The sequence below is a fragment of the Oncorhynchus clarkii genome, chromosome 30 (genome assembly GCF_045791955.1).
Source record: "Oncorhynchus clarkii lewisi isolate Uvic-CL-2024 chromosome 30, UVic_Ocla_1.0, whole genome shotgun sequence".
NCBI classification, from domain to species: domain Eukaryota; kingdom Metazoa; phylum Chordata; class Actinopteri; order Salmoniformes; family Salmonidae; genus Oncorhynchus; species Oncorhynchus clarkii.
Genome location: NC_092176.1, coordinates 1387399 through 1411674, shown reverse-complemented (window position 1 = coordinate 1411674; position 24276 = coordinate 1387399). Strand labels below are relative to the sequence as shown.

General features: G+C 44.2%; 1 protein-coding gene across 5 annotated transcripts in view; it reads right to left on the bottom strand.

Moving 5' to 3' along the window:
• LOC139389857 (coiled-coil serine-rich protein 1) overlaps positions 1–24276 on the bottom strand; it is a 108542-nt gene that overhangs the window by 45870 nt on the left and 38396 nt on the right. For 2 of the 5 annotated variants that reach the window (XM_071136844.1, XM_071136845.1), the window contains 3 exons: positions 23265–23342; positions 20496–20573; positions 18625–18702 (listed from right to left, as the gene is read on the bottom strand). In XM_071136844.1, the coding sequence (XP_070992945.1) occupies positions 18625–18702; positions 20496–20573; positions 23265–23342 (234 nt within the window). Of the gene's footprint in view, positions 1–1169; positions 1206–11962; positions 12009–18624; positions 18703–19409; positions 19567–20495; positions 20574–23264; positions 23343–24276 lie in introns of all 5 variants that reach the window. The other 3 variants (XR_011629440.1, XM_071136846.1, XM_071136847.1) reach the window with 3 other exon arrangements.

The window sequence follows — 24276 nt, the reverse complement described above, 5'->3', positions numbered from 1 at the left end:
GTGCGTGTGTTATGAATGAACAAAGGGGTCTGACTTTAATGTAAGTACAGCGTCATGCGATATAGTGTCTTTATGGAAGTGTTATGAATGACCGAAGGTATCTCACTTCAAACTAAGTATTACAGGACACTACAGGACACTAATATTTACACTTTTGTGTCAATATTATTAACATTCTGCTGATTTATAAAAGTCTGATTTACAAAGTCCTAATTATGACTAAACCCTTCCCATTTCCACAATTTCTGTTAAAATTTGATTTTAAACCTAATCCTAAATAAACGAAGGAAAGGTTTGATGCATTGGTCCACCAGACCTTTTGCGCATTTGGGCAGAAGTGTCTGGGAATGAGATTAGGTATAATGTGACTAACAGACTTTAGAGCGTGTTCCATCCTTTATCGCAACATGTCACCCTTTATAAAGCACGTTTATATCATATTACACATAAATTGGTTATGCCACATTGACATTAGTGATTATGTCACACGGATATGCCACATGTATGAACCATTTATAAAGTATGACAAACTGGCATAGATGCTTTGTAACACATTTATAAAGTGGTTATGAAGGCTTTATAAGCTAAATGTCATTTAAAGCAGGACGCATTATACAATATAATCACCAAACCCCTTGCTTTCTACCAGGAGCAGAGACTTCACTACTGAATAACTGTACGCACACAAGAGTAGTGACTGATACAACAAAGACAATGTATACACTATACTATATACAACACTATACTACTTTCATATTCAAGCTATTACTCGGTATTACCGTTACCGGGTAAAAATCCAAATGGGCAGAAATCGGCCATAGGATGACCAATGACCTGGTGGAAACGAGAGTGAATGCTCACCGACAGACAGTGATCAAAAAGAAAGACAGGCCACCTATAGGGACAGTGGTTTAACGTGATTTGCCACCAATCAAGACGGGGAGCATGCCAATCAAAGATATATGTTTTTTTAGGAACACCAAACGTTATTTTCTAGATTTGGAATTTGAGTTTGATTTATTTTGGATGACCTTATTACAATGTTTCCTGTGTTTGGTGTTTAGAGAGAGGGTTTGTAGGGGCAGGAGTGCCAACCTGCCTTGATTAGAGACATAATGGCACAGGCAGGCAGGCTGGGTGGATGCAGCACAGAGAGAGGGACCCCTTACCTGCACAGTGCCTCCTCGGTCATGTGATGCTGGTTACTGCGAAGCCAAGGTGGAGGACGGGAAAACAAAAGAACAAAACAACATGGAGAGATGAGATGAGCATGGCAGAGACAAACACATGAATACACACAACATGTAGCCCAGCCCTGCCCTCTCTCTCACATACACACACACACATACACACGGTCAAAAGTTTCAGAACACCTACTCATTCAAGGGATTTTCTCTATTTCTTACAATTTTCTACATTGTAGAATAATAGTAAAGACATCAAAACTATGAAATAACACATATGGAATCATGTAGTAAGCAAAAAAGTGTTAAACATATCCAAATATATTTTTTATTGGAGATTCTTCGAATAGCCACCCTTTCCATTGATGACAGCTTTGCACACCTGGAATGCTTTTCCGACAGCCTTGAAGGGGTTCCCACATATGCTGAGCACTTGTTGGCTGCTTTTCCTTCACTCTGCAGTCCGACTCACCCCAAAACATCTCAATGTGGTTGAGGTCGGGGGAATGCGGAGGCCAGGTCATCTGATGCAGCACTCCATCACTCTCCTTGGTCAAATAGCCCTTACACAACCTGGAGGTGTGTTGGGTCATTGTCCAGTTGAAAAACAAATGATATCCCATCTGGTTTGGGCTTAGTGGGACTGGCATATCGCTGCAGAATGCTGTGGTAGCCATGCTCGTTAAGTGTGCCTTGAATTCTAAATAAATCACAGAGTGTCACCTGCAAAGCACCATCACATCATAACACCTCCTCCTCCATGCTTTACGGTGGGAAATACACATGCGGAGATCATCCGTTCACCCACATTGCATCTCACAAAGACACGGCTGATGGAACCAAAAATCTCAGATTTGGACAAAATTTCCACCGGTCTAATGTCCATTGCTCGTGTTTCTTGGCCCAAGCAAGTCTCTTCTTCTTGTTGGTGTCCTTTAGTAGTGGTTTCTTTGCAGCAATTCGACCGTGAAGGCCTGATTCACACAGTCTCCTCTGAAGAATTGATGTTGAAATGTGTCTGTTACTTGACCACCACACCTGTTAATTGAAATGCATTCCAGGTGACCTCATGAAGCTGGTTGAGGGAATGCAAAGAGTGTGCAAAGCTGAACATTTTAAGAGACAACTATCACAGCTCTTCATATGAGAATGAAATGAGGTCGTGGACAGTTTAAACATCCGTTCCAGTATATATGAGCAGTAATCTTGAAATAGTCACAAATAAAACCACCCACCATAAAGTCCCTAATTCAGACAACATAGTTTTTTGGAGAAAGTTATAAATGAAAAAATACTGGACACTTGGAATTATGTTTTTGATGTTTGTTGGGCGGTAACATGGAGAGGACATAAAATGATGTTGTGGTCCTGGTCCCACAGATGTGGAGAAGGAAAGTGAATCATGGTGGGAATTAGCATTCTAATGAAACTACATGCAACCCACGGTAGTGAAGCCGGAGAATAAGGTATCGGAGGAGAAGAATTTGATCAAGGGAAAGAATAGGAGGGAGTAAAAGAAGAGCAAGCAATGGGGGGAATCTGAAAAGGGGACAAAGGACATGAAGAAAAGAGGAAGAACGTGGAGTAGAAGGGGAATAAATAAAGAGGGGGATAGGGATGTAGGCCTAAGAACAGAGAAGGGATGCAGAATGGGTTATAAATGAGTGATGGTGAGAGAGAGAAAAGAAACAGAAAAGTCCTGTATAGTCAGAAAGAGAGGGGACATGCATTGCTAGATGTTCCCATAGACTTCCAGCCATTGAGCTAACGACTATCAATTTGAAAGCGCATCTCGGCAGGGATGCGCTGCTAAATGAATATTGAGGAAACACTGGTGGTGGTGTTCTGGGAAAGGATTTGTAAAAAACTTGCAACAAATGGATGTCTTTTTGTCGAGAGCAAAACTTTATTTTCAATCAAAAATAATTGTTCTGGAAGCAAAAACGAGGCTTCAAAGTAAAAAAAAAAATTGCAATCAAATATTTTGTTATAGAGCGCAAAACTTTATGCATTTTATTCCATAAAAATATTTTGAGAACCACATTTTTTATTTGAAAACAAAATTTCAATTTCATTTTGTTATCAACCACCCTCCATTTTGGCAATTTTTTGAGTGTCAGTTTGGCTACAACCAATACTGTTCAGCCTTTCTTTCCGACACAAAGGAAGGATGACTGCGTGATGATGGCATCTCCGGTAAGAAGCACTGTGCTTTCTTCCGTACAACTTTTTACATAGCTCCTGCGATTCAGTGTCGGTCCATAACATTGTACTATATTACATAGATAGAATGATAGAATGATAAATGATAAATGAATGATAAATGATAAATCATGCAATTATTATTCTAAAGCTAACCAAACGCATTTAGCTACGAACGCCTTTTCTCGCCATTTTCAGTTGACTTAATCTAACTTTCTTTCGTGGTAACTCAAAAGCATCCTTGCTTTCTATCCTTGGCACAATAAAGTTATTATATTCTACTCAATCCATAGGCTTCATTAATGCCATTCAGACTTGAAGATGATACAACAACTATGATAGCTGAGGTTCATAGATTGGTATTAATATTAGTTCAGAACCTAACATTTTAGGGTCCATACACAGATCGGCTACATACTGCAGCTAGCTACACATCCATAGGCATACAGTCATTTTTATCCTCTACACAATAAGCAAGTAAATAGTTAGCTAGCTATGTTACTTCAGCTGCATTGCACAGCAAGGCAAGCTTACACAATTGTACATTCAATTTGCAGTAAATGCTTTACCTAACTAGATTCTTTACATCCACTGTTTCCTAAGACGACAGCCTGGTTTGCTGCTTTTCTCAGGAGTACCTAATACATTAAACAACACAAATTACAATGTCACACTCACGTCATTACACCAGCTAACTGGCTGGCTAATGTTAGCTAGTCAGCTAACTTGCTAAATAGCGATTATCGTAAATTAACTTTATGACAAAATATGCACAATTGGTAATCTCTACATTAACGAACATATTCCTCTCAATTGTACATTTTTTGCTTGACTCGTTATGTTATAATTACTTACATTGGCTTCCCCGTAATGTTTTGTCAGCCATCTTTTCTGTTGAAATTCACCAGGGACGTGTATCTCGCGTCAAATTCGTAATTGGAACCACACGATATGATTGGTCATATAAAAACCTTGGGACCCAAATGCATAATGAGTGATCTAACTCCCTCTTGTGGTGGTCTGGAGCAATGAAGCCATGAAGCTGGGTACCTCTTAGTCCCGCGGTGTAAGCTCACAACTTTTAAAAGAGGAACCACTGTAGATAGAGTGGAGTAGACGAAGTATCAAGGGAATTTAGACAGCTCTGTAAAAATGGTAATCAGGCGCAGCAGTATAAGGCACTGCATCGCAGTGCTAGAGGCGTCACTACAGACCTGGGTTTGATCCCGGGCAGTACCACAACTGGCCGTGATCGGAAGTCCCATAGGGTCGTCCGAGTCCCATAGTGTCGTCCGGGTTAGGGCAGGGTTTGGCCGGGGGGACTTTACTTGGCTCATCGTGCTCTAGCGACTCCTTGTGGCAGGCCGGGCGCCTGCAGGCTGACCTCAGTTGTCAGTTGTTGAACAGTGTTTCCTCCGACACATTGGTGAGGCTGGCTTCCGGGTTAAGCAGGCGGGTGTTAAGAAGCGCGGTTTGATGGGTCATGTTTCGGAGCATGACTTGACCTTCTCCTCCCGAGCCCGTTGGTGAGTTGCAGCGATGAGACAAGATCACAATTGGCGAGAAAAAGGGGGTAATATACAAAAAAATAAAAAATAATGTGGCTGGTGTGAGAGAGTGAGACTATGAATCATATCGCTCCCTGTCTTCCCAACTGGCATCCAGCGGTATGACAGTAATTAGATTAACCTGCTTCCCCAGTCAATTAATATTTACACTGAACCATTTGAAGTGAGCCGTTAGGGGCAGATGGAAGAAGTTCAGTGCCATGAGCCAAGAGGCATAACATCCTACTCTACTGATAAGAAGAGTAATAGGCCAGTTCCAGAAAAACACGCCAGGGCTGTGGCCACTCAACATCTACAGTTCACAGCCCACCCAAGACACATTGCCCTGCCTGTCATGTTATATATAGCACCTGTAGTGTAGCTGATTGATACAGTACATGTAAGAAAAATGACTAATTAACTCAGTGTGGGAGTATTCTTGTAAATGAACAATTTTCTCCCAGTAACAAGGTGACAAGACTCCAGGATCATCTATAAAAGGGTTAGTGTGGGTTGTCCTCAGTGCACCCACTCCTTTACTAAAAGCCTGCCTGGTTCCAGCATTTAACTGGCCTTCCTGTGTATGGTTTATGTGGGCTGCTTGCTTGCCTGTTTTGTCGTCCTCCTCCTCCTGTAGCGAGTGTCATTGTTGAGATAATTATTTATTAAGTTGTTCATTATGCCTAGCTGTTGCTGTCTGTCGGGCCATCTGTCCCCAGCGAGGTGCTGCCTCCTCGTTCTGTTCCCCTGGCCGCAGGGGAGAAGGGGACTGCTAGAGTACGATTCACCTTCTGCTGACGGCCACCCACCCCCAACCGCGCACCATGCACCGGGTACAGGGGCAGCGGCTCAGCGGGCACTGGGCCTTCTGTCAGCACTTTAGACCGCTGTGGTTACCTTGACAAACTTATCCCGGACACCAAGTTCAGCCTGCTCACTGGTGCAAAGTCATAACCAATAGATATAGAGAGCCGCAAAAATTATACTTAGACAACTTGCATAGGCCTACGAACTGCCTGAGAGGGAGTGACTGACCAAATATGTCCATGTCATCTGGATATAACATTAGGGTTGTTTGTTGAGTTTGTCATTATATCCCCACCTAGCTGTTACTTTAGCAGTGGTATCCAGTTAATGACTAACTAACTAACTAACACCCTTGCTTTTCTTGCAGTTACACTCAAACTTTTCTTTTCTTACTAGCACCAACTTTACTGATTGCTACTTTGAGTAAAAATGTACTTACTATGACTGTGATATGTGGTTCTCTCACCAAGCTACATTAAAGGGATAGTGCGAGACTCTGGCAATTAAGAAGTTTTCTACTTACCCAGAGATGAATTCACTGATAAAAAGTGTACATTACCAAGAAGGAGTGTGATGGAGTTTTGCATCTGATGACCTGGCCTCCACAATCACCTGACCTCAAAACCCAATTGAGATGGTTTGGGATGAGTTGGACTGCAGAGTGAAGGAAAAGCAGCCAACAAGTGCTCAGCATATGTGGGAACTCCTTCAAGATTGTTGGAAAAGCATTCCAGGTGAAGCTGGCTGAGAGAATGCCAAGAACGTGCAAAGCTGTCATCAAGGTGAGACGACCATGTATCACAATAAGTAAATTTTTACTTTTCCCCAAACAATAACCCATTATGACAATCCAAAAACAGGTTAAGACATTTTTGCAAAAAAAAAAAAAAGATGTTAAAAAAATATCACATTTACATTAGTATTCAGACCCTTTACTCAGTAATTTTTTGAAGCACCTTTGTTTGGCAGTGATTACAGCCTTCAGTCTTCTTGGGTATGACGCTACAAGCTTGGCACACTTGTAGTTTCTCCCATTCTTCTCTGCAGATCCTCTCAAGCTCTGTCAGGTTGGATGGGCAGCGTCGCTACACAGCTTTTTTCAGGTCTCTCCAGAGATGTTTGATCAAGTTCCAGTCTGGGCTCTGGCTGGGCCACTCAAAGACATTCAAAGACTTGTCCCGAAGCACCTCCTGCGCTGTCTTGTCTGTGTGCTTAGGGTCATTGTCCTGTTGGAAGCTGAAGCTTCGCCCCAACTCTTGAAGGAGTTCTTACATATGCTGAACACTTGTTGGCTGCTTTTCCTTCACTCTGAATGATGGTCCCACTAAGCACAAAGCAGATGGGATGGCGTATTGCTGCAGAATGTTTTGGTAGCCATGCTGGTTAACTGTGCCTTGAATTCTAAATAAATCACCCCTACATCTCCTCCTCCATGTTTCACGGTGGGAGCCAGATCATCCGTTCACCTACTCTGCGTCTCACAAACACACAGTGGGTGGAACCAAAAATGTTGATGTCAGATGTCCACCGGTCTAATGTCCATTTCTCGTGTTTATTGGACCAAGCAAGTCTCTTCTTCTTGTTGGTGTCCTTTAGTAGTTGTTTCTTTGCAGCGATTCTCCTCTGAACAGTTGATGTTGAGATGTGTCTGTTACTTGAACTCTGAAGCATTTATTTGGGCTGCAATTTCTGAGGCTGGTAACTCTAAATGTACTTATCCTCTGCAGCAGAGGTAACTTTGGGTCTTCCTTTCCTGTGGCGGTCCTCATGAAAGCCAGTTTCATCATAGCGCTTGATGGTTTTTGTACTGCACTCAAAGTTCTTGACATTTTCCAGATTGACTGACCTTCATGTCTTAAAGTAATGATGGACTGCCATTTCTCTTTGCGTATTTGGGGCTGTTCTTGCCATAATATGGACTTGGTCTTTTACCAAATAAGGCTATCTTCTGTATACCAACCCTACCTTGTCACAACACAACTGATGGGCTCAAACGCATTAATAAGGAGAGAAATTCCACAAATTAACTTAAGGCACACCTGTTAATTTAAATTTATTCCAGGTGACTACCTCATGAAGCTGGTTGAGAGAATGCCAAGAATATGCAAAGCTGTCATCAAGGCAAAAAGGTGGATCATATTTTAATTTGTATTGTAACACTTTTTTGGTTACTACATTATTCCATGTGTTATTTAATAGTTGTGATGTCTTCACTATTATTCTACAATGTAGAAAAAAGCACAAATAAAGAAAAACCCAGAAATGAGTAGGTGTGACAACTTTTGACTAGTACTGTATATGCTGATTAGATAAGTATTCAACCCCGAGTCAATACATGCTAGAATCACCTTTGGCCACGATTACAGCAGTGATTCTGTCTGGGTGAGTCTCTAAGTGCTTTGCACATCTGGATTGTACAATATTAGGCTATTATATTCTTTAAACAATTATTCAAGCTCTGGCAAGTTGATCATTGCTAGACAGACATTTTCAAGACTTGACCGATTTTCATGCTGATTTAAGTTAAAAAAAAATGCAACTCCAGTGTATTTGGCCTTGATTTTTAGGTTATTGTATCGCTGAAAGGTGAATTTGTCTCCCAGTGTCTGTTGGAATGCAGAATTAAGTTTTCCTCTTGAATTTTGCCTGTGTTCAGCTCTATTCCGTACATTTTTGTTGAAAAAAACTCCCTAGTCCTTGATGATGACAAGCATACTCACAACATGATGTAGCCACCACCACGCTTTAAAATATGAAGAGTGGTACTCAATGATGTGTTATGTTTGCCCCAAATATAACGCTTTGTATTCAGGACAAAAAGTGAATTTCTGGCCTCCCGAGTGGTGCAGCGTTCTGTCACTGCATTGCACTGCTAGAAGCATCGCTACAGATGAGAGTTCGATCCCGGGCTGTATCACAACCGGCCGTGATCGGAAGTCCCATAGGGCGGAGCACAATTGGCCCAGCGTTGTCCGGGTTAGCGGAGGGTTTAGCCGGGGGAGCATTACTTGGGCTCATCGCACTCTAGCAATTCCTTGTGGCAGGCCGGGCGGCTGTAGGCTGACCTCGGTCATCAGTTGAACATGGTTTCCTCCGACACATTGGTGCAGCTGGCATCCGGGTTAAGCGGGCGGATGTTATTAAGCCCGGTTTGACGGGTCATGTTTCGGAGGACGCAGCGATGAGACAAAATCGAAATTGGGGAGAAAAAGGGGGTAACATTTTTGGGGGGCGGTATTACTTTAGTGCCTTATTGCAAACAGGATGCATGTTTTGGAATATTTTATTCTGTACTGGCTTCCTTTTTTTCACTCTGTCATTTAGGTTAGTATTGTGGAGTTACTACATTGTTGGGTGCCTGTATGTTTGTAGTGTCTGGGTGTATTGACTCACCATCCAAAGTGTAATTAGTAATGTACCATGCCTTAAGGGATATTCAATGTCTGCTTTTTTTAACCCATAGACCAATTTGTTCCCTTCTTTGCGAACCATTAGATAAGCTCCCTGGTCTTTGTGGTTGAATCCGTGCTTGAAATTCACACAGAGTGAGTCCATTCAACTTACTGTGACTTGTTAAGCACAATTTTATTTAGGCTTAACATAACAAAAGGGTTTAATACTTATTGGACTCTACAGGAAGTGGCTACCAGAAGAAGAGCAGAGAGATGCTAAGAGAGCCTAGGCCGTCCTCCTTTAGGATGACATGCCATTATGCTGAATGGGGAACACACGAGTCATTCAGGTTGTCCCACGCCAGCCTGGCCAGGAGCCAGCGCACTTATCTCGATCTAATCCTGCACAATGATGCAGCACAGAGCACCTCTTAATTATGGGCAGAGGCACTCTTCTCTCACAACACAGACAAAAGCGCATGCACACATGCACACACAAATGTGGACACACGCACAAACGCTAATGCGCATGACACACACAACAACCAGAAACAAACAAACGGATACATCAAAAAAACATGCATCTTATTCATCACAAGCGTACAGCATACAGATACAGGAGCCTTTGAGCGGAAAATCTGTCAGTGCGAGAGCTGCTGCTACGGCATCTCAAACAGCAAATGCATAGACAACGGAAGGCAGGCTTCATCAACACGTCACACACCACTTTGAAATGAGCTGGAGGCAGTATGCATTTTGGAAACATACAGTTTACTTAATTGTTTGAAACCTGAACGTTTTATTACATATTATGGAGGCATGTCTTTACCTTGCTTCAAAGTAGCATAGCAAAAATCAGACCCATAATCGGAGGGTATTAGCCAAAGGCACAATCCTAGTCATATAAGCAGCCCATGCTACTTGTTGCCTATCAGATCTCCCCCTCTTTCTAAATTTCTAGGATATTTTCCTCTCTGTCACATGTGCTTTAGACTGTTTTTTCCCACTAATTGCATTATGGAACAAACATTTGCACGTAGCCTACTGCCTTGAGTGCGTTGCTGCACTTATAATGTGAAGAAATAATAGTTCATCAACATTTTAATATAATTATTCTGATCTGTTGCATCAGACTCATTTCTTTTTAATTTTTTAAAATGTTGCCTAGGCCTACTGGTTGCATAAATGTGGGATCTATCGTCCCACAACTGTCCCAGAGTCTGTTTGAAATAGGGTATTTCTTCCTTGTCAAGCTGACCAATAAAATAGGTCAACTTTTCTACTATGGGGGATAGTAGAGTGACATAGGCTAGTGATTTTGCTGTTCGTTCCTCGTCTTGTTGGGCGAGGAAAAGTAAATGTGAACAGTTATTCCAGCATCTTCAAAGTGCACATCAGAATTCAGTAAGAATCCTTGCATCCTCGACTTGCTGTTAAAAAAAAAAAGATTACCGTAATCTAAATGTGATTTGTCATTCTGAGCACCGCGGATGGACGCCTTAATCAGTTTACTCACCCAATGCACATGGGTCCGGTCAATTTCTCAAATTGTTCAGCACCACATTTTCCTAACGAAATCCTGGTGTGCACATACTACAACCTAGAGACATCAATATGAAAAGCAATGTTTTCAGATACAACAATTCACCAACCTCAGAAGTGCTTGTATTCCAAAGGTTTGGGGGTATTTCAGAGGTTGTTTGTATCCCCGTACTTGCCTGTGTATGGTTGCAAGTCTGAACCAGGCAAAAAGATGTACGTTCGTGGGAAACCAATGAGGATCAAGGAATTATATCCACACACATACGGTCCTAGTAATCACCCCAGACAGGTACCCCAACCAACCACAAACAATGAAAAGCATCCAGATTATGCACGTGGTGGCCACCTGGTCTGTGACCCTCAAAGAGCATGTGCTTGCTTCTGTTCCAGGGCGTACCTATTAGCTAGCTAGCTCTGGTCCGCACTAGCTCTGGTCCGCAATAATTAGCTCTGATCCAGGGCGTAGCTAGAAGTTAGTGCGGACCAGAGCTAGCTAGCTACACCCTAGAGCAGAGTTAGTGCGGAACAGAGCTAGATAGCTACTAGCTACACCCTGGACCAGAGCTATTGTGGACCAGAGCTAGATATACTAGCTATGCCCTGGACCAGAGCTAGTGACATATTACAGCTCTGGTCCAGGGTGTTGGAGCACTGCATATGCACATACCAACAGGAGCTTTCATCCATCCCTGTCTGCTACTGCCCTATGGGTACACTCTACAAGGCAGTCTGTTCATTCCTCTCACAATTCCACCTGGTATACGCACGCACGCGCTGTTAGTGGACACAAGGAGGCTGTTTAGTAACAAACCACGATCGCAGAACTCAACGCGAAACAATAGCAGAACCTGGGTAAACCAATCATGGAAGACAAGGGCCACAATATGAACCATAGGGAAAGTGAGCGATTCATACTACCATTCCTAATGCAATCGGTGCAACTAGCAGAGATGTACGTGGCTTTGTTAGAGCATAGTGCACCTAGATCAGACTGGAGAGGTCAGCTAGTGCATAACCTCTGTGGCTCAGCTGACAGGACAAGGAGGGGGGAGGCAAAGGCTGACAGATCAGGGTCAAGGGTGAAAAGCAGGGTTCAGGAGGTGCAGTGACTGGGGGGTTAAGTAGTGCCCTAACGCCAGGGCCTAACTGGCATGCCATGCTTCAGGTGCAGGGGACATTCTCTACGGTACGGTACTGTATAGTATAATGCAGGGAGCATTCTCCAGTAGTCCACAAAGCAGGAAACACAACAACACACACACACAAGTCCAGATCAAACACCACTCACTTAGAGGCCTGCGTGACAACATGACCGTGCTCCCGCAAGCTCTGCCCTGTAAACAAAACACACCAATATCTTGGGATCAATGTCAGCAAACCTGGAATAGGGGGGAATCAGGGGTGGATAACATGGCAGCTTAACAACCTGCATAGTGCACTAGATACCAAATGTTAAAAAATATTTTAAAAACTGTGCATCCTTCTGGTAGATATTATTGATGTAGGGCCAGGAGTTAGTCCTGTTGATGTAGGACCAGGAGTTAGTCCTGAGCATGATGGCCTCCTGATCGGTTGACAAGGACAAGAAGAAAGTTCTGGCTTCCTTCACATAACCTTCATCTGATCCAGTATGGATGAGTACCAATGCCCTGGCTGCAGGCCTGCACGTCTCCCTCTAAGTTCCACCTGCCATACTTAGCGCCCTCCTGTGTTTACAAGGTCCTGGACGTTGGAGGAGGGTCCTCCTGCAGTAAGGGGCAGCTGCTGCAGCACCACAGCAGGCTGATAGAGGGACACCTCTGCCAGTAAAAGTTGATGGTCATAGTAAAAATCACCGTAAAAACACTATTTCCCTTTTCAGGGCCCTAATAACCCTGCCTCCGTCCAGACCGCACATGAACATGCAGATCGGGCAGACGCCACAGGGGCCCACCCCACACATTACATCAGGCTTAATGGTGTGTATGATCCTCGTCCCCTCCCCACTCAGTGTCAGGAGCCCAAAAGGAGTTACGGTTAAGGAGCCGTGGTCTGGGCACAGGCGAGAACTCATTTTATCACCTTCGCATACACTCTGGGAGAAGTAGGACAGACCCAAAACCATAAAGCTGAGCTGGGATATACAGATGGAGGGACAGCAGAAAGAGGTGGAGGGAGAAGAAACGGGGAGGAAAATGAAAATAAAAAAAGGGAGGAGAAATTACAAAAAGAGGGGAAAGGGGAGGGAGGTCTAAAGAGGACAGGCCAGCACCATAAAGATGAGGAAGGATATACAGATGGAGGGACAGCTGAAAGAGGAGGAAGTAGGAAGACATTTAAAAAGAGGGGAGAGTAAGTAGGGCAGAAAGATTACTTTCTGCAGTGCTTTACCATTAGTCAGAGGTAGAGGTAGATCTGGAATTGGGGACGAGACAGAGACCTAATTTAGCTGGTTGTAGATCTGGACAGAGAAGGAACAATCGTGGCTTAACATGAGAGTTGAGTATGCAGTTTTCAATCTTGAATTGCATACCTTAAATCTCAAAACATTGCGTCCCTCAAGCAAACTTCTAGGCCTAAAAATACCGACCATATTGATAAATTCTACTAAACTCTGCAAAAAAACAAAAACCAACATCCTCTCACTGTCAACTGCATTTATTTTCAGCAAACTTAAAGTTTCAATATTTGTATGAACATAACATAACAACTGAGAGAAACTGATCGAGATGCACCAGATTTGCCTGTTCTTGCTGTGAGATGTTACCCCACTCTTCCACCAAGGCACCTGGAAGTTCCAGGAAATTTCTGGGGGGGGGGGGTGGCCCTAGCCCTTACCCTCCATTTCAACAGGTCCCAGTTGTGCTCAAAGGGATTGAGATCCGGGGTCTTCATTGCATATGGCAGAACACTGACATACCTGTCTTGCAGGAAATCACACACAGAACGAGCAGTATGGCTGGTGGCATTGTCATGCTGGAGGGTCATGTCAGGATGAGCCTGCAGGAAGGGTACCACATGAGGGAGGAGGATGTCTTCCCTGTAACGCACAGCGTTGAGATTGCCTGCAATGACAACAAGTTCAGTCCGATGATGCTGTGACACACCGCCCCAGACCATGATAGACCCTCCACCTCCAAATCGATCCCGCTCCAGAGTACAGGCCTCGGTGTAACACTCATTCCTTCGACAATAAACGCAAATCCGACCATCACCCCTAGTGAGACAAAACCGCGACTCGTCAGTGAAGAGCACTTTTTGCCAGTCCTGTCTGGTCCAGCAACGGTGGGTTTGTGCCCATAGGCGTGATGTCTGGTGAGGATCTGCCTTACAACATGCCTACAAGCTCTCAGTCCAGCTTCTCTCAGCCTATTGCGGGCAGTCTGAGCACTGGAGGGATTGTGCGTTTCTGGTGTAACTCAGGCAGTTGTTGTTGCCATCCTGTACCTGTCTGGCAGGTGTGATGTTCGGATGTACCAATCCTGTGCAGGTGTTGTTATACGTGGTCTGCCAGTGCGAGGACGATCAGCTGTCTGTCCTGTCTCCCTGTAGCGCTGTCTTAGGTGTCTCACAGTACAGAGATTGCAATTTATTGCCCTGGCCACATCTGCAGTCCTCATGCCTCCTTGCAGCATGCCTAAGGCACATTTACACTGATGAGCAGGGACCCTGGGCATCTTTCTTGTGGTGTTTTTCAGAGTCAGTAGAAAGACCTCTTTAGTGTCCTCAGTTTTCATAACTGTGACCTTAATTGCCTAACGTCTGTAAGCTGTTAATGTCTTAACGACCGTTCCACAGGTGCACGTTCATTAATTGTTTATGTTATGTTTCATTGAACAAGCATGGGAAACAGTGTTTAAAACCTTTATAATAAAGATCTCTGAAGTTATTTGAATTTTTACGAATTATCTTTGAAAGACAGGGTCCTGAAAAGGGGACATTTCTTTCTTGCTGAGTTTAGATTCATATACCTTTGATAAAAATGTGTCCCATTCAAGCATTTGGCCATCAATGTAAATAAGAATTTGTTCTTAACTGACTTGCCAAGTTAAATAAAGATTAAATACATATTAAACAGGCAAATTGTGCCTTAAAAACACTTCGAAATCTCTTCCTTTACAATTCCCGTAGACATCATCGCCCCACTTTTCCTCAGTTTCGATCTCAACTCTCAGTACATATCCATCTCACGTAGAAAGAGCCAGGCCCATCTATACTGAACAAAAATATAAACGTAACATGTAGAGTGTTTTATGAGCTGAAATAAAAGATCCCAGAAATGTTTCATAACTCACAAAAAGCTTATTTCTCTCAAATTTTGAGTACAAATTTGTTTACATCATGTTAGTGAGTATTTCTCCTTTTCCTAGATAATCCATCCACTTGACAGGTGTGGCATATCAAGAAGCTGATTAAACAGCATGATCATTACACAGGTGCACTTTGTGCTGGGGACAATAAAAGGCCACTAAAATGTGCAGTTTTGTCACGCAACACAATACCACAGATATCTCAAGTTGAGGGAGCATGCAATTGCAGGAATGTCAACCAGAGCTGCTGCCAGAGAATTAAATGTTCAGTTATCTACCATAAGCTGCTTCCAACGTTGTTTTAGAGAATTTGGAAGTATGTTGAACTGGCATCACAACCACAGACCACGTGTAACCACGCAAGCCCCGGACCTCTACATCCAGCTTCTTCACCTGCGGGATAGACTGAGACCAGCCACCCGGACAGCTGAGGAAACGGGACCTTTTGTGGGGAAAACTAATTCTGATTGGCTGGGTCTATCTCCACAGTGGGTCGGCCTGTCGTGCAAGTGGGTGGGCCTATGCCCTCCCAGGCCCACCCATGGCTGCGCACCTGCACCAGTCGTGTGAAATCCATAGATTAGGGCATAATGAATTTATTTCAATTGACTGATTTCCTTCTATGAACTGTAACATAGTAAAAACATTAAAATGATTGAGTTTATATTTTCATTCAGTGTAGTTGTCAACTAGCATCTAGTTGTCAACACAGTGTCTGTCAATAGCACAATCATTGATCATTCCTGACCCTCATTCACAGCTCCCCCTGAAGCTCATGTCCTCAACCCTGGCTCCTTGTTCAAAGACACAATATGACTGTACCGAGAATAAAACGGAAACTGATAAAAACACAATCAAAACCGAGAAACTGAATGGGGGGAGGGGGGGTTTGTTGTGGGAAGTGCTTTGCAGTGGAAGCCTCTTCTTATACCCCTGGTGCGCTCCCATCTTTCCTGCTGGGATCAGAGATTAGGAAAGCGTAGAATGCTCCGCAGGCGCCTCTCGGAATGCTGAAAGTGTTGCGAATGGAGTTCAGGGCCGAGGAGAGATGAGAGAGCCCAGCAGGGTGAAGTTTGATGCCCGAGTTGAAATGGTCGCCATGTACCTTTGCACAGGTGTTTACAGAGCAGTGGAGAGCAGGAGGATTGCATTGCCAGGGCTTGGTGGCCTGCTCCCAGCACAGAATCCCTGCTGGCATCTGGCTGGCGCATGGCACAGGGATGCCAGTCTGCTCCATGTTCATGGAGCCTCTTTAATAAGTGCTGTCATTCCACTAAAAACAGATTTATGACTGCAAGAGGAATCTTCGGGAAGAAAGGCAATCCATTTAACATCTTATCTCCCCTTTAGAGGGGGACTAAATGTTCGCTTAAGTGTTTTTCCATTTAAATGACTGTCTATAACAGCTTACAGGCAACACTATAAATTCCCGGGCTTTTAGCGGCTCCCTTCATCCTTTTAAGTAGCAACAACAGTGACCACAAGGAGACTGGAGAGGGGCACAGAGAAAAAGGAAGAGAGAGGGAAGAGTGCTGCACATCAAGTACTTTTGATTCCCTATAAAATGTCCCTCTTAAGAATGCTTACTTCTCCAAGCCAATTTAATGCGCAATCTCAATCGATTCAAGCCCCTGAAAAAACTTTTTCAAATACCCTGTACCTAGAGCTGTTAAGTCTCTGCAGGACATCAAATAGCCTCTCCTTCTGGCAACACATTCGCTCTACTATTTTTTATTTCTCCCTCTCTCTCAGTGCTGGAAATCCTTAAAATACTATCTGAAGACGTGAGAGGCTTCACACGGCATCTATTCATTCTGTTGAGTCATTCGACTGCCTTGCTCATGCATTTGCTATCGACACTTGTAGAGCGTATTTTCAAACTCAATTCTTCCTCTCTTCATTGGTTCACCTATGAACATACACTTCACCTAGGAACATGCACTTCCGGCTGCATGACGCGTGGGTGCTTGGCCCAACAACTTTTCCAGGCCTTTGAGAAGTCTTTGCTCCAGAGCCTTGGTTCTTTTGGAGTGGGTGGACAGGACTGATGACCAAAACAGAGCGGACACAGGGAAGTCTCTGGTGGTGGTATGGGGCTGAACAGAGAGAGTACAGTGCTTGATCTGCCTCTCCCTGTCAGCGAATTAGCTCCAATGGAGAGAGGGAGAACGTGCTCCAAAAAAATAAGACGTCCTCCTGAAGTCACACCAGCCTTCGAAATAGCTGACCCACTTGTAGACACACTTTAGATAACTGCCTGTCCTCGATGTTGTAACCGATAAAGGTTTGCAGTATATACGCACAGGAGCCTGAAGATGGCAACTCATCTGCTGCTGCTACTACTGCTGTTGCTGAGTAAAATAACCTGTAAAACCTTGGGAGAGGTAAAGAACGTGGTGATGTGGAACGCTACAGTACATGAGACGATACACACGTATCTTCATGATACACCACTTCTCAACTCCATTACCCCAAGCAAAGAGAGGGAAAACTTCAGAAAAGCAGTCCTTAAGACTTACGCAATAACATAATATATGCAAGCTTTCTTCATCGGCACAAATCTCCAATTCGCCCGTGTTCCTTTCAGCGATGACACTCAAGGCCAAGTATAATGGGGTGCTGACACATTTGTGTTGCATTAGGCCCTGAACCAGTGGAGGCAATTACAGGGGGCCATTTGAATGTACATTATGGAAGCACATTAGTAAGAACAGCAAACAAAGACTAGAGACATTTAATGAGAAAAATATATACACGAGCCTATCTTTGTATGGGCAGAGGAATGCATCGCCCACTAAAACCCATGTCGGAGTGATAGAAAATTAATGATTGCGATGATGAACCCCACTCTGTGCTTTTTCCACTGCTTAGCTGTAGGCAAACATTGTGTGATGCCAGCCATATAAATGAGCGATAACAGAACCCCTCCACCAAGACTAGCCCATTACAGGCTTAACTAAATGATTAAGTGAACATTTCGGTCCATATGTGCTTCGCAACACTGTACAGACAAACCTTTTTTGTACGAGTAACTCTGAAATTTAACCTTAATCGTTAGGCACATGAAATGAAAGAACACAGGAGCACACATAGCCACGGACATTTAGTCAGTCACATCGTGTCGTTTCCAGATGTGTTCTGGAAAATTTACAAAAAGTAAGCCATACTTAATATCGTGAGGAAAATGTGAACACAACATGTGCTATTGTCTGTTGATGTGCACTGTGTGTGTAAAGGAGTATGCAGCTTAGTTAAGAACCATATCCATTGTCATTGTGTGCATGCGCAGTGGGGAATGTTTCCAGAGACAACAAGAGAGATGTAAACTCACTATGCTTTTTTTGTTGCTATTACAGAGATGCTTCATTTTAGGCAGTCATCTGTCAAGTCCCGTGTTCCCAAACGGTCCCAACACCCTCGGCCAAGCAAGCTGAACAGAACACTGGGCCGGACCCATAGCTCTCATAGAATAGACAGCACTTCACAATGGCAGTGAGATAACACAGAGGCTGCTGAATGTCTAAGACATCTCCAAAAGGGAAGATCTAAGTGGAGGGCCATAATTCCATTTGGAGAAAAAAAAGACAGATGCTAAAACGGCAAGGGTGCCTCGACAGTTCCATTTGGATCTCTGTTGTAGCAGAGTGATCCGTGGACTCACCTCTGGTCCAGGAGGGTCAGTCTGTGTAGTTCGGTCAGGTTTTTGGCAGGTGGGCTTCAGGGCAGCTTTGGCACACTCCTGCACGCAGAACACACAGACCAACGTCAGAGACAGTCACTCATACTGCGGCTCGGAGTTCTTCCTGGTCAGGTCTTGCGGTCAGGAACAACTCCCAGCCTACATTACGTCATAGTTAGGGCCAGGAGTTTTGTCCTGACCGTGTGGCTTGACTATGAAAAATCCCAGGACCAAGTAGTATTATTAGTACCTTTTTAATGCACGCGGTTTAAGAACACCACATGCCAAAACAAGCGCCACAGAAAATATTACATTCCAGCCGACAAAACCCCCCTAAAATCACTGGGGCAGGAAAGTTGAAAGACATGCAGGGAGGATTTCATCAGCAAATATTGAACCACGTTACCTCGCAAAGTGCACCAAAAAAAGAAGTCATATCAACTGACAGGGGAGTGCTGGCCAATGTGCTGCAAGGTCTTACTCGGGCAAAATTAACGCTTCTCAGCGGACAGATTTCAGCAGGTTTGGCTAAGAGCTGCCGTTTCCTTGTAAATTACAGCCCTTTTTTGGGGGGGAGGGGGGGGCTGCTTACGATTCCGCTGCAATGCTGCTGGTGAGTGTTACGTTCTGTTAATATCAATTCTACCAATTAGGGTTCAGAAATCTGAGGCATATGTCATGAATTTAAGTGAGGTATGCTGTCGCAGCAGACATGGCTGGTGTGTGCAGCATGCAATCTGCCGGAGAGTGAGTATCGTCACACCAACCGCGCCAGATTTCAAACAGTACGGGGGCTTCCAACATCCCTCGTCTTTGGCTGAGATCCTCAAATCATGAGGAACCTGATTGATTGGGCCATCCTTATCTGAGCTGGGCCAACAACACATTGAACAGTCTGTGTTTTCCTATGGACCATATGGTAGTCTGAGGAGAAGGAGAGAGGAGCAATCGGTACCTAGAACCAGAATGTGCAAATACACAGATGTCAAATGGGAACCGACTCTATGGAGCATACTGTCGGCACCAGGCATGTGACATAGAAGAGACGATGTATGAAGCCTCGGGAGCAACGTATCAAATTATATTCTCTCTCAGTGCAATATATCAACTTGACAACGGCGCTACAAACCCTCCCAAAATACTTGACATTCCAGTCTTGCATTTAAAGTATTTGGGGTTTTGATCCGATTCCAACATTCCAAACATGATTTATTTGTTTAGCTTTCTAAATTTGGTCAAAGCGGATTAAAATTAGCATTCAACAACACTGTACTTTTCCCTTCATATTTGTCTTTAATTTATATTAACGACAGGGAGAGGAGAGAGCAATGCTGCATGTGATAGGCTGGAGAAAGTCAGAAACAAGGAAACAAAATGGGTGGGGGGGGGGGGGGTACTACTATTAGAAGAGTCTCCTCAGTGCCCTCTGCTGTTGTCATGGACTCCCCCACTTCACTCGCTCGTCATCATCATCCTCCTCCACACTAGTGGTGAGTAGCTAATATTTGTTTGTTCTCCCTGTATCTAGCTCCTAACCATGTATTATCCACAGTCTGTGTGTTTGTCTCTCAGAGCAGCCAGTCCAGGACACTCAAGAGGAACTCCTACAAGCAGAGATGCTGTCTGTGTGCACCGTGCTGAGGTGTTCCATACCCAAAAGCAACCAAGTTGTTTCTGTTTTGCACAGGCAACTTTTAAAAGACAGCCCTTTTTGCATCCCGTATCCCATTTTGTATTTAATTGTACTCTATTGTATCGAAGTGATCTGAATTTCTAATGGAAGACGACACACAAATTCAAATGTTCAGACCGTCTTCTCAAACATTGTGGTAGTGCTACGGTACGTCTCTCACCAGTTCAGCCTGCAGTCGGAAGATCAGCTCATCCTTCTCCCTCAGCTGCAGCAGCAGAGCCTCTTCCCTCCCCGGCTCCTGGAAAGGAGTACAAACCAAGTCACACACAGTACTTCAGAAAGGGAATAAGTTAGGGGAGCTGAACACTGAGCGTTGAGCCACCACAGCACTACCGTAGAGTTGGTGATGGCTAGAATGTGGATTGAGAACACAGACCACTGTATTATGTTACAAGTGAACAGGGAGGCGGAGAGAGGACTGAAAAGTGTGTGGACAGTACATGCAAGGACTCCTCTGGTAAACTTAAGGCAAACTATGACCGCAGCAATTATAGATAGGGGAGGGAGGCACTTCCAAAAGACAGGAGAGGATGGAGCAGGCCCTAGGCAGGAGAGACCATGGCAGCAATGAGGAACCATACACCCACTCACACAACCAAGATGGCCCACTTCAAAACGTACTGGTCGAGAGAGAGCGAGCAAGAGCGAGTGAAACAAAAGTCCACCAACACGGAGCCAAGATAATGGCGTATGGCACGGCTGCAGACAAACTAGAACAATATGGCTGTGAGTTACATAAGGCAAGTTGAAGCCATTCAATCTCTTGCCCAGAACCTCCGGCAGATACTTTGTGGAAAGGTCCTCGACCCTTGCTGCACTTTCTCAGACGGCCATGTTGTTTCTGAAATCTGTACCGATTGCGCAATGTGCACTTTGGATGAGTTGCCCTTACTGATGTTCTGCTATAATGAGAGCCCTGGCAGATCCCTTCAAAAGAAAGGTAAGCTCAAGGCAGTGGATGGGCAACAACATTATAAGACCATTAGTATGTCACCAAACTATCATACCATGTGTTCTAAGTAACCCCATGTTGCAAACTTGAATTGGCTTAGTGCCTTCTGCTACTTTATGCCTGTTATTTATTTTCTTTGGGTTTCTCACACAACCTCAAACGTCTCTGTCAGTCACTGTTTGCTGGCCCACTGTTACTGTGATATCCTCCTTAACAGTTTGTTTCTTTCTGAAATAGACCTTGCTATGACATATTCAAACTAAATGTCAATATTATTAGCCAGATAATGCCATGAAAGCCTGTGTTTTTGTACCCCTTCGGTGGGGTCACGTCCCGGGGAGGTCACAGAGTAAACAAGGAAATGAAACATCCTCTAAACCTTCGCCTGAGGGGAATCCTTAATTCTGTCTCCATTAGAGAAGTTCAATGAGAGGCACTTTATCTCCACATTACCATAGCTAGGACCTCTGGGGGGTGGGTGAGAGAGGGAGAGTGGGTCCCAGTCCACAGACTCGCAGGGGAGCACAGCAGCACCCTACCCTCCGTCACCCCTATGAATAAACAGAACAATAAGTATGCAGCATCTCTCCATCCTCACAATTATCCTGACCACCCAAGGTTAACAGAGTTGGGCTCAACGTCTGTATCAGGGTTGGGCTCAATTCCAATTAGAAATATTTTCATCAGCGATCCATTGAGGAAAATTGTCATTTCAATGTACTTCCTGAATTGACTGAATTAAACAAGAATTGACCTAACCATGGTCTGTTTAGTGACCCTATCCTTTTTCTCATGGAGGGTTGAATGTTTACAGCACATGTGGCCGGGCCATGACAAGAAACAGCAGTTGGCATACACACACAAACACACCTTAGGAGCATCTCAAGGAGACAGGCAGGCTGCCAAAGTTTTCTAAAAGTTCAGGTTTATCTGCAGGCTCATCTGGCCTCTGGACAGACTGTCAGAAAGGGCTGCCTGTCCTGCCACCTGTTTGTACAGAAACAACATAAAAGTGTAGTGTTTGGGGAAAAGGTTATGCGGAAACACATCAGGCAATTGATGAGCTTGGCATTTCAATGAGATCGCCTCCACCCGAGGAGGAGCAGTGAAAAAAAGCTGTGCTCTCCACGGGAGCCGCTTTCCGAGGGCGCTAATTATAAAAAGGCAGGGATAACAAATGTTCCCTAAAGGAAGTTTTTGCTCAAAGTAGGACAAGCAGTGACATGGTTTCGTCTCAGGTGGGTTGCGGGGCTTTATTTTTAAACTCAGATTTTTCTGGAACGTCAGGACGAGACCCATCCGTCTCCCCTGTCATCCAACACAACGTCAGATGCATGGGCTCCTATTCTCAGCTCCCTCCCCTCCCTCTCCATGCGAAGAGAAGGTAGGAATGGACCAGAGCGTCACACAGCGCTCTGCCTGTGCAGTGTTGCTGCTCTTGCTTGGTGCCATAGTTCCATGTAGGTCAGTAAGGAGGACACACACACAGAGATAGACACACACACACAGACCTATTTTCCACTCCTGTGCTCTCCGCCCCAAAAGCGCAACAAAAACTCTGCCGCCCGCCACCAAACTAAATCCCCTTTCCTCAGAAACCCTGACAAAAGCCCATTTGATAAACCTCCCCTGCCACCCCAAGACTTTCCCAAAGGGATTAATGAGATCATCTCATTGAGATCAAATTCCACTGATGCTATGGCTGAGAAAGACTCAGCCCCGTCAAGTTTCTGTGGCACTTTAAGAAGCAGAAGGACTGGAAAATGTTCCTGGGCATGCCGAGAGAAAGCAGGCATGAAAGAAGATCTAACTCACAAACAAATCCCCTTTTAAAGAACTCTGCAGGAGGTAGAATACACTTCTAAATGTGTTGAGGCTCGAAAAAGCACTAATGGTACATTATACAGCATGGCATAGATAGGTACCAGTCGTGGTTGAGCCTTGCAAAAGTGAGTTGTTAGCTGTAAAAACAGTTACCTTTAGGGGCAGCGTCTTCTCACTACAGGGGCTGATGGGGAGAGAATGAAGGCTGCCTGCAGGACTTGTGTCAGTGCTCTGAGGAGGGAGAGAGGTGGTGAGATTTAGATAGAAACTGAAGAAAAAAAAACATCATTATAAGACCATTAGTATGTCACACAAAAATTCACAATTTCGAAATGTTACCATATTATTTTGAGGTGAGAGGATAAAATATGTCACCAGAGATAGGAACGTGACTAAATATACAGCAATGGGTAGTTGAAACATGAGCTCTTAAAATAACTTGTCATTTTGCTGCCTTCTTGCCATTTACAGTGACATCAAGATGATTGTACAGTGACTATTCTGACACACGTAGGTTGAGTTGTACACTTACCTATTAACATACCTCCATACATAGAATGTCCAATCTGGGTAATAATCTTCATAATTTTATGCGTTTGAATGCCCCCTTTCAGAGAAGCAGTCCTATGTACACTTAAAGGTGCAATGTAGTCAGACTAGTCCGGCCCGATTGTGTCAACTTTCATCAATGTGTATCCCACATGCAGGTTTAAGGTCAACATTTTTCTACAGGCTTGCGTGGAAATGTCTGAACAATTAAATAAGGTTCAATTTCGGCATGGCACTGCCTGAAAGCATTCATAGTAATGGCTTTTCTCCTTATTTGAGGTGCCAGAGCTCAGTGACCAGAGATTATATATTAATAACATGGCCCTCAGCCCACTTCGATAGAGTATTTAATCATCATATTCAAATTAGGAAATGTAAATGCTTCAAATAACTAAAGGCTTTTTACCCCCCCCCTTTAAACTTGGCTTTCATAGGTATTAGGAGCCTCTGAAAAGCACGCGGTGCAATAAGACTCTTTTGGCTGAGCAGAGATGCCCCGCGCCGCTGTGTTTCATCCAATATTAGAGCGTTTTATTCTGGATGTGGAGGGGAAGAACCACCACAGAGGGGGAGCGGAGAAGAACCACCGCCAGGTCTCAATATCACGAGGTCAAGC